At 39.1% G+C, this 17278-nt stretch overlaps 1 protein-coding gene across 1 annotated transcript in view; it reads left to right on the top strand.

Moving 5' to 3' along the window:
- LDLRAD4 (low density lipoprotein receptor class A domain containing 4) overlaps positions 1-17278 on the top strand; it is a 273393-nt gene that overhangs the window by 120237 nt on the left and 135878 nt on the right. The window contains exon 4 of the mRNA XM_059857624.1: positions 14500-14640. Within this exon, the coding sequence (XP_059713607.1) occupies positions 14500-14640 (141 nt within the window). The remainder of the gene's footprint in view (positions 1-14499; positions 14641-17278) is intronic.

Raw genomic sequence — 17278 nt, 5'->3', positions numbered from 1 at the left:
CCTTCACTGAGAATAGAGATTAGATCCTGGGAAGCAAGAATATGGATTAGTCTTCTAAGAGTACATTGCTCAAGGTTTCTTCTTCAGGTGTTGTATCTGCCTCAGGAAATGAAAGATAAACAAGGTGAAGCTCCACTGACCACTGCAGCAGTGGTAGTTATGTACTGATTTAATTGTTCTCTGTAGGTGGCTGAAAAGAGATGCTTGAAACTATGTCTGAACAAAAACAAAAGTGATTGTCATGCAAGAAGGGATGTTAAACTGTTTTGGTTTACTTTGTCTTTAGAGATGAATGTTTGGGTTAAATGGAAGTGAGCAAGAGCATTATATCTCATCTTGTCTATCTGGGTGGCCCACCTGAAACAGTTTCCATGGAGAAAATCTGCAGATAACAGACATTTATTAATAGTTGATGAGATTAAAAAAAACTAATGGAACTAGAAAATTATTAAAATTATTAATCAATAGTGAGTCTCCTTTACACTGAGACACATGGTAATGCCTCAATACTTTCCTTCTTACAGTCATCACGAGCTTTACATGTCTACATCATTTCACAGCATCAGTAGTGGCATCATCATCATCGTTATTATTATTATTATTATTATTATTATTATTATTATTACTACTACTACTACTACTATTATTACTATTATTACAGCTCTAGGTATGCTGGGAAGATCCAAGCAGCTTGCCCAGTGTCGTATAGACTGTGGGAAAACTGCAGCTAAGAAAAGAATCGTGACGTTTTTGTTTCAAGATCTTACAAAACCTTCTGTGATTTTACTGAAAGAAAAATTTCTAGAACTATTACTTAAGACAGCATAATAGTTTTCCCGCTGGATCTTTTGGTACACAGTGTTATGCATTCCTTTCCAGCTGCTCCATGTTCTTTACAGGACTTGAGTCTTGCATGCTTTGCAAATGTAATAGTGCAGTACTGCAGGCATCTCCCTTGTGCAGCAGCCAGCAAATCTCTTTTCTCCTGAATATTATATGAGAATAATTCAGGCCAGTCTTCTTGTTTGGCCTGCTGGTTTTGTATGCACACATCAAGTATTAAAACGGAAGCTGGGAAATTGTAGCACAGTCTGGCAGGACTATTCCATGTGTTTTTGAAATGTGCTTTTGCAACCTGTGTTGCCTAATCACATCATAGGTTATATAATATGTTGTTGATACATGGATTCAAAATCAGTTGATACTGTGTTTAAAATAAAAAATGTGTTCCCTATTGGCTCATGGAATTTTCCATCCAAAGCAAGCCAGTGCTTTTTTAAGATGGTTCTCCATTGAGATTTTGAACTCTGTTGTCGTTGGGTTTAAGAAGTATGAAATAATTCACAGGCTGAGTCCTTGGTGAAGGAATCCCCAGGTCAATACATCCTCGGCCAGATTTTGCTTCAAACCTTGGCCTACAATGCCTATGCTTTGTGTTTGCTGTTAGATATATTCATGTGAGAGTACATGTCTCTTTATATAATGGTACATGAAAGGTGAACTTTGTAAGGAAAGAATAAGGAAAGATTGGATTTTTTTTTTTTTGTTCTTTGATTTTATTTCTTTGCTAGGTATTTGCTTATATATTGTGAAAAAGGAAATAATTTTATAAGAAAAGAACACTGATAAGATTGTTTTAAAAATCAGGTTATTCTTTCCTTGTTTTGCTGTTGATATGTGGCTTGGGAGAGAAAAAATATTTAGAAGACACTTGGAGAAATCTTTATGCAGAAGACAAGATGTAGGCTGCTGATTGCTAGGCATGTGATATAAATAAGCTTTAAGTGAAATAAATATGTGAAGCCCCATTAAAGTTGAAGATATTATCTAGAGAGTTTTAAAGTGATTTAAGGAGTAGTCCTCTCTCATCTCTAGGTACTTGTAATATGAGAGAATGAAATACTTAATGTTCTAAAAAAATGAAGGGGCAAAACATTCCTCTCTCTTTTTTTAGTCTTCCTTTTCCACATTCTTATATCTCTCTCTGTGTATTCACAGTATCTTTCCACAGTCTTAACATATATAGGTCACCTTTAGTGTCAAAGAAAATGGTGAACAAGTTATTTAAAATACACGTTTAGGGGTGGAATTCAGTGAAGCGAGTTCTCATTAAAATACATGTGATTAGCCCCCAAAATGTCAAAATGGGACAGAGCTACCAAACATCAGAACACTATTGGAAAGATGCCTAGCCTTCCATACCTACTGCCCATTTCTTTGGTGCCTAATGTGTGAACTCCTTCCATCACTGATATCATCAAAAAGAATTAATTTTTACCCAATTTTTTGTCTGATTGAATTATGCTTCTAAAAAGATGTAATCTGGTGATTTTCTGAAGGATCCTAATGTTCTATTTGGAAATCTGAAATGGAGTGAATTCTTTTCTTCAGCTATTCCTTTGTGAGTGTCTCTCAAATACCTGCCGTTTAGGATTTTTGCCCTAACTTAGTTAATTAAGGTTTTCACAGAACAGCATCCTACGGCTGTATTCCCAAAAAATTGCCATGGAAATCAAAGATTGCATCCTGAGGAATAACGTTGAGAGCAGTGTTCCTCAAAGCAAACTGAGTCCATCTCAGCTGCCAAATTTTTGCCTTCAAGAAGAGTAAATCGATACTCTGCTGTGTGACATCATGTGAATGTTAATGTTTTACTCACAAGAGAATGTAACTTTTCTTTTATTAATGGTCTGCTTAGTATGTGCTTGCATAATTAGATTGTTTCATTCCATATTTTAAGCTTTGACAAAAATAACACTGCGTGTGTGAGGTCATATTTGGAACTCTAGAAAGCATGTTTAAACCCATTTACACCGTATTCTTCTCTCCAATGTTCTACCATGTCAGCTATGAGTTTAACAACAGCAACATGTTCTGAAGACTCTTAAGTTATTATTGTTATATGTGCATATCTGTTACAAACATGCTCTTCTTTTTAAAATGGTTAATCCCATTTTGAAGGCTTTGGTGACTGCATGCCATATACCAATAAGCATTAAAGTGTTTGCTATTTAAAATAGGTGAACTTCACAAAATCCCCTTACGCATAGGTCATTTAAGGAAATTTTTCTTACATTTTTTTATAACGCTAATCCGTTATGAAGGGGACTTCCTACCCTTTTAAATGACCTTTTATCAGGGTGTGTTGTCCTGCCATCACTGCTTCTGTCTTTTAGGCAGTAGAGCACATTTAAGTATTTTACTGTCAACTCCAAGACAGTTACTTCATGAAGTATAAAAAGACGTATTTCACTATTATTTCCCCACTGTTGCTAATTTCAGTTTTTCTAGGTTGTTCCTAATCCACTGTAACACAAAATACAAAGGGTTTGTTTAAGGTTTTGCTGAAGTACTTTAGGTGAATGTTTTTTGTTTAATATTGCGTAGAGCAGATGATATTTGCATGCTGGGAGCCACATCTCAGCTCAGACCTTAAAAACAACAGATTAGATGCACAAACATTAGAATGTGCAAATGTGTTTGCAGTGTTCATTTAATTGTAGCCTTTGTTATGTCTCAGTAAGTATCTGAGAACTGGACTAGGAAAAAATCAGGGATATTACACTGCTGTAGAATTTCACTCACCTTTGAATTTGGTTTCCAAAGATTCGTGTGCTAGATTGTTTTTTACCTAGTTTTTTACTGGAAGTTGTTGGACTTCTTTTTTCTTTCTTGAAGATCATTCTTTTTATATTCATTTATCTGAAAGTAGTGCCTGTAGATTGTAAAGTATTCTTGATCTGCATCCTAGATTTAGACTCTCTGGAGAAGTATTTTTTGTATGTTAGTGTAACATTCAATAGTAAGACATGTTATGTTTTAAAGAAATGCTTCCTAGTGCCAGGGAAAATGAATCCATTTAGATGGTGTTTCTTAGTGTCTCAATAATTTTGTAAGCATAAGGACCCTAAATTAGAGGGTTATTAGGAAGCTCTAACAAATACTTTGTTCCTTTGTTGTTGCTAGAAAATGAGCAGTGTGGTATTAACTGGATTTTTACTTTACTATGAGCTTCTTATTTGAAGTATTCTGAGGAGGGAACAGTGCTGTGAAACTGACCTCAGTTCAATTATCTTGACTTATGAAAACACAGAAAATTGTCACCATCTTTGAACAAATTATTAATAATGAGCTGGTACAATATTACAAACTACCTTGCCTAGAGTTAAAACACAATGAGTTGTTTTTGAGTTTCCAGTGCTCTGGCTGTTTATTCTCTTTCATGGCTGGGAGGTTCTCTGTGTTCAGCACATCATTTGTACAATTTTTAACATGCTTTAACTTGTCATCGATACACTGATAGCTTGCGCTGTAACCAGAGATTTATCCTGGGCCCCTCTCTTGTCCCCACCCAAAAAATTCTGTGGGGCTTCTGACAGATACACAGTGGCAGGTTTAAATTAGATGTCTGAAATGGTTATTGCTATTGGCTGCCTACACTGCCTCTCTGACAGACTTTGCTGTCTCAAGGCTGGCATGACTGATCTGCATGTCAACCACAGTAGTTTCCAGTCCAGCGTATTAAGATAAACCACAGACAGAAATCGTGTCCAGAACAGCTGTAGGCGTGAGGTAATATGTCAGGGTTTTGGAGTGTGGTTTGTAGATCAAATCCTACTTGGATCTCAGATGCAAAACACATTTTGTCAGAAAAGCCAGCCTCAACCATCAGTGGTAGCCCAGGTCACAGCTGGATGTGTGCCTGGCAGGTGGGCACTGCTCAGGTGTGTTGGTTCAGTGCATACCAGGTGGCCACTAGACTGAGCTAGGAAGAGACAAGCGTGGTTAACTTCTCAAAGCCAGCTTTGTCAAGAGGGTTCCAGGCTGGGTGGCTTCACCCGAGCCAGATGTGTAGATGTGAAGACGAGCTCTTACCGTCACATCTGGACACCCAGGCACCATCAGTCCTCCCTGGGTGCCCCACTCTAGTATTTTCCCCCTCACCATGCCAACACTGAGCTTGGGTCAGGTGGTCCCCCTGACTCAAGCAGACCTGTCAGGAACCTCCTTAGTTTCTCTGTCTCTTTCCAGAGTAGTGGTTGTACGTGGATGTGAACCGCAGCTGATGTTGGGGGAAGGCTGTGCCATGTCCCCCCAGCTGTCACTGGGCAGCAGTGCCAGCCAGAAGCACTCGGTCATGGGGACACGGTGCTCCAGCTTGTTTTTGTTTTTGTTGGTTATCACATGCAGTGCAGTCGTGGCCCAAGCCTGTGAACTTGAGCCTCTGTGTGTATTCAAGTTTTGCATTATGTTAGGCTTGGGCCTACTCATTAGGTACTTTTTCACTTAAACACTCAGTGTATCTGCAAAGTTGAGTACAGATTAGGGAAGGGAAGTAATCTGCTTTGATTTTCTCTGCTATAAAGTTACCCAAGACAATGCATGGTGCAAGGAGAGACTCAGCACCATCCAGAATCCAGCATCATGTTAATAGTATGTTAACATTCACGGCCTGAAATGCACTGTCCTAAACACACTGTCCATTTTTAAATGATACTGTTGCAGCAACAGAAAGATCTAAGTGGTAGAGATTTCTTTGTGATGCCTGTATCAGTGTTTTCTGCACAGTCTGCTTAGTAAGCACTTTGGCTATGGAAGTAGTTAAATAATCTTGATTAAATACCTGCTAGGTGGTCAGATATGTTGCTGATGCCCAAATAAAATATCATAATTGTAATTTGAAATAATATTTTTTAAAACTATGCTGCACAGGTTGCTAAATGAGGCATTCTCAAAGCATAAAATACTGGCTCTCTGTTCACATTTCTTCTTTGTGTGTGTGTGTCTGTCTGTCTTGTGCACTTGATGTTGGGAGCACTTGGGGAGGGAAGAGGAGCACCTGGTGGTTGTAGTAATGGCTGAACTTGGCTGTACCTGGAAGTGAAGTGGAAATCTTGTGGGAAGGTAAGGGGGAGAAGAGCTCACCTCCCTTCCCCACTGCAGCACATCTGCCTCTTCCCCTGCTGTCCCAGTATGGCTTGGGCTGTTGCTCTGCCAGTGGTACTGCTGGAGCCTCACAGTGTCTGTCTTTGAGTTATTTGGGAGTGCTGCCAGAGACTCCCCTGATGCAGACAATACGAAGATAACTGTTTTTGGTTTTTTTTCTTTTTTTTAAAACAGTTTTTATTTCTGTAAAAGCAGGAGAGAATTTCTTGGGCATAAAAGAGGCACTTCTGTAGGCTAGGGGTATTCTTCGAGCTCAGCATCACAGACCTGCTGCTCGCAGTGAACATGGGAGGGATTCTCCAAGGTATTTATCGTGGAAAATATTAGGCAAACCAAATGAATACCAGCTCCACTATGTGGAAGTGCATATATGTGGGAGTCTGTATACATTTGCACTAGAGTACATACCTGAGAGGAAGTGATCATGGCAATTGGTAAAAAGGAAGAATTAAAGACAGGTAGAAAAGAATTATTTTGTTTGTTTTCTTTAAAAGGCTTAGCCAAAAAACTGTGGTCTTCTGGGAAAAAGACTAAGGTGAATAGAATGTGTGACTCATTTTTTAGATAGACATGAATAAGAACGAAAGAGTTTAGTAAGAATTGATACAAGACAGTACTAGTTTGTAAAAAACTTTGTCCATGCTGTATGGTGCAAACCACTGACGGCAATCCATGTCCCTGTAATCTAGGTGTTACTTTGCTAATATTTTTATGTGAACCCTGAGGCACAGTGAACTGAGTTAGACACTTCTTAGATAATTGGACTTCAGTTAAAATTGCTTTAAAGTGCAAAATCTAACAGTGACAAGGTATTTACTGCAGGAACATGCAAATCTTTGCAGGCGTGGATCAGAGAACATGATCCAGATGATAACAGACTTCTCATTACTCATGTTAGTGTGCATTGCACAATTCAAATGTCACTGAGAAATGAAAGAATAATGCTCTTCTCCATTGAAATCTGGACCTCCTGTTACAGTGGAAACTCCATAACTGTCCTGCATCTTGACACACAGTAAATACATTAATCTCTCTTATATTTTCTGCACATTGTGCTCAGGAAGACATATGAAAAAAAAAGTACTGTCATCAGTATTAGGTTGATATCTGAATGGCCACGTGAAACACTGTATGCTCTTGCCTGCATTATGCATTGCTTTTAGGAAAAGTGCAGTTCTTGACTCTGTTCTCAGACCCTTCCTTGATTCAGTACCATTACACCATTTCAGATGAGAATGGTGTTGGTTCTGTACTTCAGTACCTCCTAGGAGAGCTAGCTTAAAACAGCTCCTGCTCTACAGGGGTCACAGTCTTAATGTGACCTAATTTAACAGCAAAATACATTAGGGCAACACTTTTCCCCACCAATCAAACCATATTCCCCAATCCCAGATAATCACTGGGTGTTGCAGTAACTGTTGTGTGTCTTCATCTGGGCCTGGTTTTAGTCAAAACTCCACAAGGCATCTGTGAAGGGACATGGTTTAGTCTTTCTATGGATTAGTATTTCTATGGATTCAAAGTTTATGAAGTTGCCTGATAAAATGGTCTTGTCTTGAGCTGTTTGTTAAGCAAACAATATTCCAAAGGAAAAACAACAAGCTGCTACAGTAATGTGATTTTTTATTTTATATTCCTCTACATATGCAGTACTCTACAAACCTGGTAAGTGGCACTGCTTGTGATTATTAAAGATTTCTTAAGATGAACACCAACTAAGATAATTTTAAAATATTTACCATAATTCAAGAATTCTTTGAATTATGATTAAGGAGGATGAGATGTTAAGAAAATCTCATTTGCATATACCCTTCTTACCTGCACTTGCCCATGATAATGACATTTTGCTTGACAAAAATTATAAGGTACATGCTTAATGTATCGTTAATCTTCTCCTCATGTAATTTCTCAACTGAAAATGAGAGTGTCATTAGTTGAGTCACCAATGCTCCTTCCCCCCTTCCCCATACTTGACTTGGGAAACTTTGCTGGTGCGTATGGAGAAGTACAGGCAGCTCCTGTGGGGTCTGTCAGGGCAGACACAAGGCCTTCCCATGGCTTCTGGAAACCCATCCCTCCTCACAGGTCATTCTTTCCCATCAGGTGGAGTGAGTGTCTGCTGTGGTGCCGTGTCCTTCTGTCTGTGGGCTCTGACCCAAGTGGAGCCCCGGGGCAGCGCCAAGACTGTGACTTGCTGGAGTTGTTGGCACTGGCCCCAGTCCCTGTGCCGGGGAGTGCCAGGCACACGCTGCTGGGGGGATGTTTCTGCAGAAGCTTTGTGGCTGGAGAGGGTGTCAGGGGGCTTTAGTGGGGATGTAAAGGATCTTCACATGAATGAGGAGAAGGAGACACAGTTCTTGTCTTCTGTTGAGAAGTCCTGGCATTTCAGTTCTCTGTGGGCATAAGCAGGCAGAGTGCTGCCAGTCCAGGAAAAGCAAGTGGGTGGAAGGGCAGAAAATGGAACTCCACTCCATATTTATACTGCCTTGCTGTTTTATGGGAAGGTAAGTGATAAATAGAACAAATCATTTATGAAGGTGGCAATAGAAGAGCCTTTCCTTTTTTGGCTTTTCTGTATGTTGGCAGAACTGGCAATTGTGTGACTTGACAGTCTTTGAGATCACCTTGGAGAGGCTTTGTCCATTAGTGATGAGTGCTGTGATGGGAACTGTTGTCTCATTCCTGAGGGGACGTGCTCAGGGCTGCTGCTGGTCCCCAAGGTGAAGCTGTAGAGAATTGCTGTGTGGGCAGGATGGTGGCTCAGTGACAGTGAGTCTCCTCAATTTAGTTTCCAGTGTTGATAAAAACTCTTTTCTTAATGCCCCCATGGCCCCCAGGATGAGATTTTTCTTTTTATTTTTACACCAGAGACAGGTATACCCTGTGAAGAAAGATCACAGGCAAAAACTAACCTCACTCACCAATCTCAAAATAAAGGAGCTCCTTTGGTTACCCCGACAATGTCTGGGGTAATTTTATTCAGGCTATTAATTAAGGTGAGCTTTGTGAAAAGTCCTAATGCCCTGAACTGGTGAACTGAGCAGTGGATTTCGCTACCTGTGTGCAAGAGTATTCTGCTTGCTTCCTTTAGCTGCTGACATAAATAGTAACTCGTTAAAGGGCATAGCTCCAGGCTTTGCCTTAAGAAGTAGATGAAAAGATAATTGCTGGATAAGCAAGCGAGCATGGGGGACTGTAAGAGTAAATGAGGCTGGTTGTGAACCAGTAACAATCATCTTTCAATCAGCCTGGCTTTAAGGCTGTAATCTCCCCTGGGCAGAGGAGGTTTCTGTCTCCACGTTGTGTGGCTCTGAGAGCAGCCTCGCTCCTTGGTCCTGCGTGAGGCCATGGGCACTGAGGACAGGCCTCTGGCTGTGGCTCACAGCTCTGCTCCTTACCCTGCATGAGCTGATCCGCTCTCATTTTTGTTGGTGTTCTGCTTGGCATTCTTTTTGTGAAGTGTTTTTTTGTTTTGTAGAGACCTGTTTATCCCTCCTTTCCCTGCACCAGTGGAGGTTTATTAGATCACATGGCAGCCTGCCATCTTCCTTATTAACCAAGCTTTTTCCCAAATAAACATGCTCCTTGTGTGCATGTCTCCTATTTATGATTTACTTCCCATTATAAAGCTACAATCTACAATATTAAAAATAATACACAGACAGATGTTTATGAGAGGCTGAACAGCGTTTTATTGTACTGACTCTGGTATTTGTGGTTTATATTTCTTTAATCTCTAGTGAAGTGTGGTTCCTCCCGCCCTCCCCAATTTACTGCTTCTGCCTCTTATTAGCCTTATAATAGGTGATGGTGCCCTTTAAACACATTTTCTTTCAGGCTCTTACATGCTTCAGTATAAGCAGGAGTATGAGGAGGTATGGTGATGTACTTAAAATGGTGTCCTTACGTAAGAAATTAGAAGTTACCCCTTTATTCTGGAAATCTAGGTCTACCCATGTGGAGGCAAAGAGATCCCTACCTTCCATTTACATGACTTCAGGAGGGTATTTGATCACCCTCTGCTGGCTGAGCTGCCCGGGCAGCTGCCAGTCTGCTGGATTTTGGGAGAGTGCCTTTCCGCTCCGGTGGAGTCCCAGCCATCACTTGGGATTTCACTTGGTGCGTCTGAACCGCCTTACTACAGTTTGGTCACAACAGTCTGGAGTCACTGGCTGCATTTAGAGTTTTGTATTTTTTATTCGAATGGATGGAAGAGAATTCTGCCCCTGGGTCGGATAATCATCTCAGACCCGTTAAATAAGCAGCTGTGACATGCATCATAACAGTGGCCTAAACCACCATATTTTTTCAATATGACACTTTGTTGCTTTTTTTCCTTGGCCTGTGGTTGGGCTTACATTAGAAAAGCAAACAGCACTTAGCTATAATTAAAAATGCCCTACGGTGAGTGGGATGACAAAACAATGGGAATGCTGTTCATATGGATGAAGTCAAGTGTAAATGAAGTCTAAAATAATTAAGTTGAATGCAAGGATAAAATTATCTTGTTGGCCAGGCACAGAAAGTATAAAATAAGCCTACCCAATACATCAGATCTTGCATTTCACAGTAAAAAATCTGATCTGGGTAGTTTTTTTGTATCATGAGGCAAATCCATCTTTTGCTGTAGCACCAGAAACATAGCCTTCAATTAACTATTTGAAGCAATTTGAAATGCAGTCGTCTATTGGTAAATGTAGAGAGTTTTATGCATTCAAGCATCTACCTTGAACATGTGTGCAATATATTAATTTATACTACTTGCATTCAGTTTCTAAAAATAGGAAATGTTCATAATAGTATTCTTAGAATTCCTTTCTTTTCAAGATAGTCAAGTTCTACCTGGAAGTAGGTTTATTAAAATTTTATATTGAAGAACCACTGTATCACATAGGTTTTTTTTAAAGTATGCTCCAGACATAATTATGAACATAGTAAGACATAATTATAAGAAGGATTGATATTTTTCAACCTCCAGTAGCTGTCATCAGGTTTAGCTGTAGTCAGAACCTTGCTGACCAACCAACTGGTGTTTCACTAATTGCCACTTGAAAATGAAAAGGGAAACTGTCTAGCTTTGAAACATTATTCATGAAAGAAGGATCATGCTGGCATGTTGTCAGAACAGGATCTTTCCCCTGTGTCTTGTCTAGACAGGCCAAGTACAAGACTTTGTACTGAAAAGGGCTCTCTGGTGTGTCATTAGGCACAATGGTTTAGTCTGGACTGGTCTGGATTCCGTGGTCGGAGTGTTTTGAGGTCACTTCTTGTATTTTGGTACAGACCTCTGCAGGTTTATTTCAGTTTGAAAATACTCTAATATTTAATTTCTATTACCTCCCTCAACCTTTGATCCATTTTGCTTTACAAGGAAGGGTTCTTCTCTGGTTTTGGTAAAAGTACTGTTTAAATGCATTCTCTAAGCAAACTAATTTAAGGTACTGAATTTTTGTTCACAAGTTGCAAATACTAGATGCTAAGTATATTCTACGGCCAGAAGTATCTGTATTTTCATTGAATAATCTATTTAATTAATTTATCCTATTCCTGCAATATATTTTTTCTTTGAATATTTCTTTCAGACTTCAACAGAATGTGATTATGCAGACTAAGTTTTGCAAGTTTGTGTCCTCCATTAGATATTACATTTTCTTAGATGTAGGTGCTACTTTTGCAGATGAGTGAGTGAGAAAAAGAGGACGTCCCATGGATATGCAGGCACTGCTCAGCACTAACCAAAACATCGTTGTGACATCAACCCTGTCCTACAACACTGTCCAACACTGATTATTTGGATCACAAATCCAAATAGCCACCACAGGGTCTGCTGTGAAGAAAGTTGACTCCATCCCAGCCAGGGCCAGTAGAAGATGACTGCTTCCTTGGCAAATAGATTTGGTGGGAGATCAGAAGGCAACATGATTTTTGACAACATGCCCCATTTTCAAATCTACACAGAATTCCTGTGGTATTGTGAGCAATCTTCCAGTCAGTGTGGGCACATCAAAAAGGGGACAAGAGGCCTCATGACTTTTTTTTTAAATACACCTTCACAGTGGCTATTTTCACATGTGTGAGGGAATGAGGAAGTAACCTTAATATTTTGCAAGAAAAGTTGTTTGAGTCTTCTTTTTGATTCTAAATTTCAGTGTGGTCTGTTATCTATGACAACCCCCCCACTTCACCTTAGATCACAAATCCTTTCTCCTGGTTAGTCCTCTTATGATAATGTGAGTTAAACCCCAGAACTTTTAAGACTTTAATATAGCTATGAAAAATGTAATGCTTCGTCTAGTCTTTTGTGTGAAAACTGTATAATCTGGTGGCAAACAGACACCTTGAGCTCTCAGCTTTAACTGCTTTTGACTTGACATCTTGCTTGAGCATTTTATATCAGCCATGGGGGAAGCATGGAAAGCATTACATCAGGACTCAACACAAAGGCACAGGAAAGCAGTGAAAGCTAGCCAAGGTAGCATGCCACATATTCTAACTGCAATATGGTGATTGATCCTTCTAATAGAAGCATTATGTTCTTTACCACTCTAACTTAACCCTGTGTGATAGTCTTCCTTTAAGATACCTGGGAAGTTTGAATCCTTTCAAGGTGACTTTTCTAACCTTCCAAGACAGCTTTGTTCCTTTCTTGTGCCAGTTTCTTCATGAAATTGCAGAAATTAGTCCTAAAGCATTGTAATTATCAGATTGCTAATATTGAGCCTGGTTTTTTAAGTCTCCTTTCCAGAAGTAATTGGTAATGACCTTTTCAGTTCCATGGGTGTCAAAGGCTTACTTCATTTGGTTATGATTTTTTTTTGTAGTCTATACTCAGAAGGACTCTAAGCCCTTCAATACCTCTTCAGTTCTTTGTTGTTGCAGAGAAGAACAGAGTAACAAACAGAAGAAAATAATTTGTTTGTACAGTATTTTATTAATAGGTCAGGGACTGCAGGGTTGGACTGAAAAAAAGCTTAAATTTGAGGAACTCATTTAGGCAAATACTTCTTTTATAAGTACACTTCCACCAAGCAAAATACATCAGTTTTTTCCCCCGCAGGAAATGCTTGTTTTCCTTGCCTTTCATACTTTCTATTTATATTCCTAAGTAACATTTTATATGTTACACATATTTATGTATACAATTTTTTCTTGCAGCATGTTCTTGCTGGTATGTATACCAAAATATAATTAATACTCGTGAAAAGTGTTCAGGGTGAAGTCTGCAAATTGCTTTTATCTATAAAGCAAGTGAAAAATGAAAATAAATTCGCTCCCTTTCTCAATTTCTTTTTCCTCTCCTTTGCTATTACCATGCTTGCATTAAGCAACAGAAACATGTAAGTGTCACACCTCGGTAACTGATTTAGGGACTTTTTAGAATTGGAGGTCCTGTTGTCTTGGTTCAGACTAAGTTAAGATTAAAGCAAAGTCTTTTGCTGATGCTGTTGAAATTCTACGTCTTTGCTGGGAAGGACCAGAGATCATCTCTCTGAAGCAGAATCAGCCAAGCCATACTGTAGTCTTAGGGAAGTCCAGGGTTCCAGGAATGGCACTCCTTTAATAAACTGCTTGTGTGAGTTTCTAATTCTGTCTGCTTTTCCTCTGCTTGGGAATGTCAATCACCAGAATTTGTCAACATACTAGTAATGTAATAATTAAATTTTGTCTTGATAAAATGTGTTCTCTCTTCTGTATGTGTATTTTACTTTGGAGCAATTCTAGTGAGAAAGCTTTTCATAATTGTCTATATATTTTTGTGAACATTTCCTAATTACATCTCTAGTACTTGCTATAAAGTATACTTTATATACTCATAGGAATTGTTCTCATGACAGAGTCATGTTTAGGGGAAACTGTTCTCCTTTTTTTTTTTTTTTTTTTGTAAATACAAAGTGTAAAAGCTACACCCTGCCTGCATTTAGCATTCAGACATCTTACAGGCATTTTAGAAGTTTACCAACTTTTAAAGAACACTAGCATGTGGGATTTTAATGTGTAGACACCAAGTGCTTGACTGTAATTAGGGGGGAGACTGGCAAATTGGCTTTGGGAAGGTAGTTAAGGAATAATTGTCTGTGTCTGAACAGGATTGTTCATGGTTACAAACTATACTGTTGCCTTACAGCTGATTCAAGTTATTTTTTTTTAATGTGGGGCAATTATTATTTTTATTAATAGTGCTGTCTTGCCCCAGATATGCAAGGTGCCACACAAACATATATGAGAACATGGCCTTTGTCCAAAGTGAATTATAGTCAACATGTACTGCAAAAAATATTGCTTATTATTAAAAATGGTCAATTTTCCCAAGTGACAAATCTGGTTTACTAGTGGTTTGATTCTGGTGATCAGGAATGTGTCACTTATATTTTTATACATGCAAAGCTGTAAGGACAAAATTGTTTGTGTTGGTGTTGAAATGCCAAAGACTCACCCACCATTATAGCATCTACTTGAAAAAGATAGTCATTTTAGCACTGAAGAAGGGTGGGCATCAGTTTTCTCACAAATTTTTCTTTTTGGTTTTTTTTTTTTTTTTTTTTTGCCTTTCAGAGTGCAAATTCACCTGCGCCAGTGGTAAATGCTTGTATCTTGGTTCACTGATTTGTAACCAACAGAATGACTGTGGGGATAACAGTGATGAAGAGAACTGCCTGCTTGTAACAGAGCATCCACCTCCAGGCATCTTTAGCTGTGAGTATTGGCTCCTTGTGTGCATCCATGTATGTCAAATATGTCTGGTTACCTCGGAAATCAGTCTTTTTGGAATCTTGATCTGCAGTATGATATCAAAGGAGTATGAGACAGAGAAAGTAAATAATATTTTTCTCAGAACTAGCAGGGACTTGTGATGCACTTTCCCCAGGATTCTAAACATGTAAATTTGTAGTTATTCCAAGGGAGTTTGTGCTATGGACATTGTGGTTATAATCATATGGATCATACGTGGCCTCTGAGAAAGCATAATTAAATATCTTTTCTCCAAGATTCTACAGAATATTCTATGCTCTGTCTGTGTAAAGTCTTTATATGCTGTTAAGACTATCAAGAAAATTATAATTTTCTAGAGTTCATAGTTCCTATTAGTTTTATTGGTGCTGAGATCAGCATCATTTGGTAGGTTACTGACCTTTGTAGGTATATATTTAAAATAACTTTAGTTGCTATTCTTCAGGGCATATTGCACACAGAGTTCCAGAGTTTATCACAGGAATTGCTTTCTTAGTGCTTTGCCCCCAGTCATGTACACTGAAATCAAACTTTGCTTTTATTTCTTGTGCAATAATTTATTTTTAAACCACAATTCAGCTTTCTGGATCGGTCATAAATTTTCCAATAAGGTTTCTTATACACAGGTACAATAGATGTATGTTATGTTACTTCTGCTTTCCAGACAGTTTTGTTCTGCCCATACTGACATCCCTCAGTATTCTATTTCCCTTCTGGTTGTGACTATATCTTAGGAACATCTGTTTTGTTATATTGTTATTAGTAATAGCAGTTATGAGCAGCATGTATCTGTAATTTTTGTAATTAATGCATGGGGCTATAAGCAGGACAGAAGATGGAGTCAGGTGTTGGAGATCTGTCCTCCTGTACCCTCTAACATCCAAGTGGACATGTTCCTAAATGCTCTACTCTAAATCATTTAAATCTTGTACTTTGTGTTACTTTGGTATCTCTGCAGTGATTTTGGTGGCTTTGAAATAATAATGACCTATGTATTCTTTTAGGCTATTTTTTTTTTTTTTTTTTTGCTTGGTTTTGAGTGGAACTCTCTCCCAAGTCCCAGACAAGACATAGGCTTTGGTCATGTGTCCAAATCAAAATGTCAGGTTTGCCCATAACGTTGACTTTTGAGTTGTAAAAAAGTTACGTTTTATTATTTATTCATGCAAAACTTGTAAGCATATATGTAAAGTTCAAATAGAGGATATTTTTTGACTGGGATACTGTGCAGCTCTTCTCTTAAACCAAGCTATCACAACTGTTTGTCCAAAAGTGGCCACAAAACCCACAGTAGTAGCAGATGGAGGGAAGGACTTTGGTGATGAGCAGCAGCTGTGGCATTGCAGGTGGTGGCCCTGCACAGCTGCAGTGTGATGGTAGCACCCTGTGAGTTCCTAGGTGGAGCCTTTTAGGTGGAACTCCCAGACCCTTCTTCATCCTGAGGTCTGGCGACGCGGGCGCCGGGGGCTTTGCAGTACCCCTCTGTGCTGGTGGCAGTCTTGCAGTAATCGAGTATCATCTTGGCACCTTCTCCTCAAAAGCCCTTCGGACTCTCTAAATGGTTACTTGCTTGACCCAGGATCTGCAAACTTCCTGGTTGTCCCCTAAGTCACATCTGTCCCCTCTGGTCTTGCTGTAGATCATGAAGACAGGCATGCCTGGTCAGCTGGAGAGTCATCCCCCTAGCCGCCAGTGACATGAAGTTTGTGCCAACCAAACAAAATGTGTCTCTGAAAAACCTTCAGCAAAAGGTTCCCTACTGCTTTCCTGAGAATTGCAGTTGGTGTGTTTCGTGATCCTGTCTCTGGAAAGTTGTGCAAGTTGGCAGCAGTTTTCTTACTTTTCAGTAGACTTGGAGAAAGACAGACAGCTTCCTCCTCCAATCAGCCTTTTACAGCTGTGAGGGCTGTTACCATGCATCCATGGGTGTTAGAAAACCCCCAATAAACAAACCCCCCCCCCCAGTTCATTCATATGAATTATGTTTCCTTAAATCTATTAGAGTTGTTCATTTTCTATGACTGCTTCTAAAATATGGTGTCCAACAGGCCTATTACTTGAGATCCCCCAAGCAGAGTCCAAGTGGAAGAGGGGTAATTACATAAACAGTCTTATTATTAAGTCTTTCAAGAACCGTATTGCTGGTTTTGCAGCAACATTGGAAATGAAGAATTTGTAGAAGAAATGCTGGATGCATTGCTAGGAGCATTTGGAAATGTTTTAATTTTTTGTTCACCTTGTGGCAGATACAGCAGTTCATGATTTGTTGCATTTGGGGATATTGACAGGGACTGTTCAGTTTCATTGCAATAGGGACTGTGTGAAAAGTGCTGGTAAATAAAGGGACTTTGGTTTTAAGTAAAAAAAAAAAAAACAAACAAATCCCAGTGAAACAGGATCCTAATGGTAAAACAAAGAGAAAAAGATCAAAGCCAGACAGAAAAATAATACAACCATAAACTGTATTTAAATTATATTTACCATGTTCTGGCTATTAAACAGAGTACTACATGGTAGAAATCAGTGCCAGCTGGTAATAGGAAACAAGATTATTATGGACACGTCAGTTGTGTTGGTTTATTCCAGCTTTGAAAAAATGTTT

This window comes from Haemorhous mexicanus, chromosome 1 (genome assembly GCF_027477595.1).
Source record: "Haemorhous mexicanus isolate bHaeMex1 chromosome 1, bHaeMex1.pri, whole genome shotgun sequence".
Classification (NCBI taxonomy): Eukaryota; Metazoa; Chordata; class Aves; order Passeriformes; family Fringillidae; genus Haemorhous; species Haemorhous mexicanus.
Note: the sequence above shows the minus strand (reverse complement) of the source record. Positions and strands in the feature narration are given on the sequence as shown.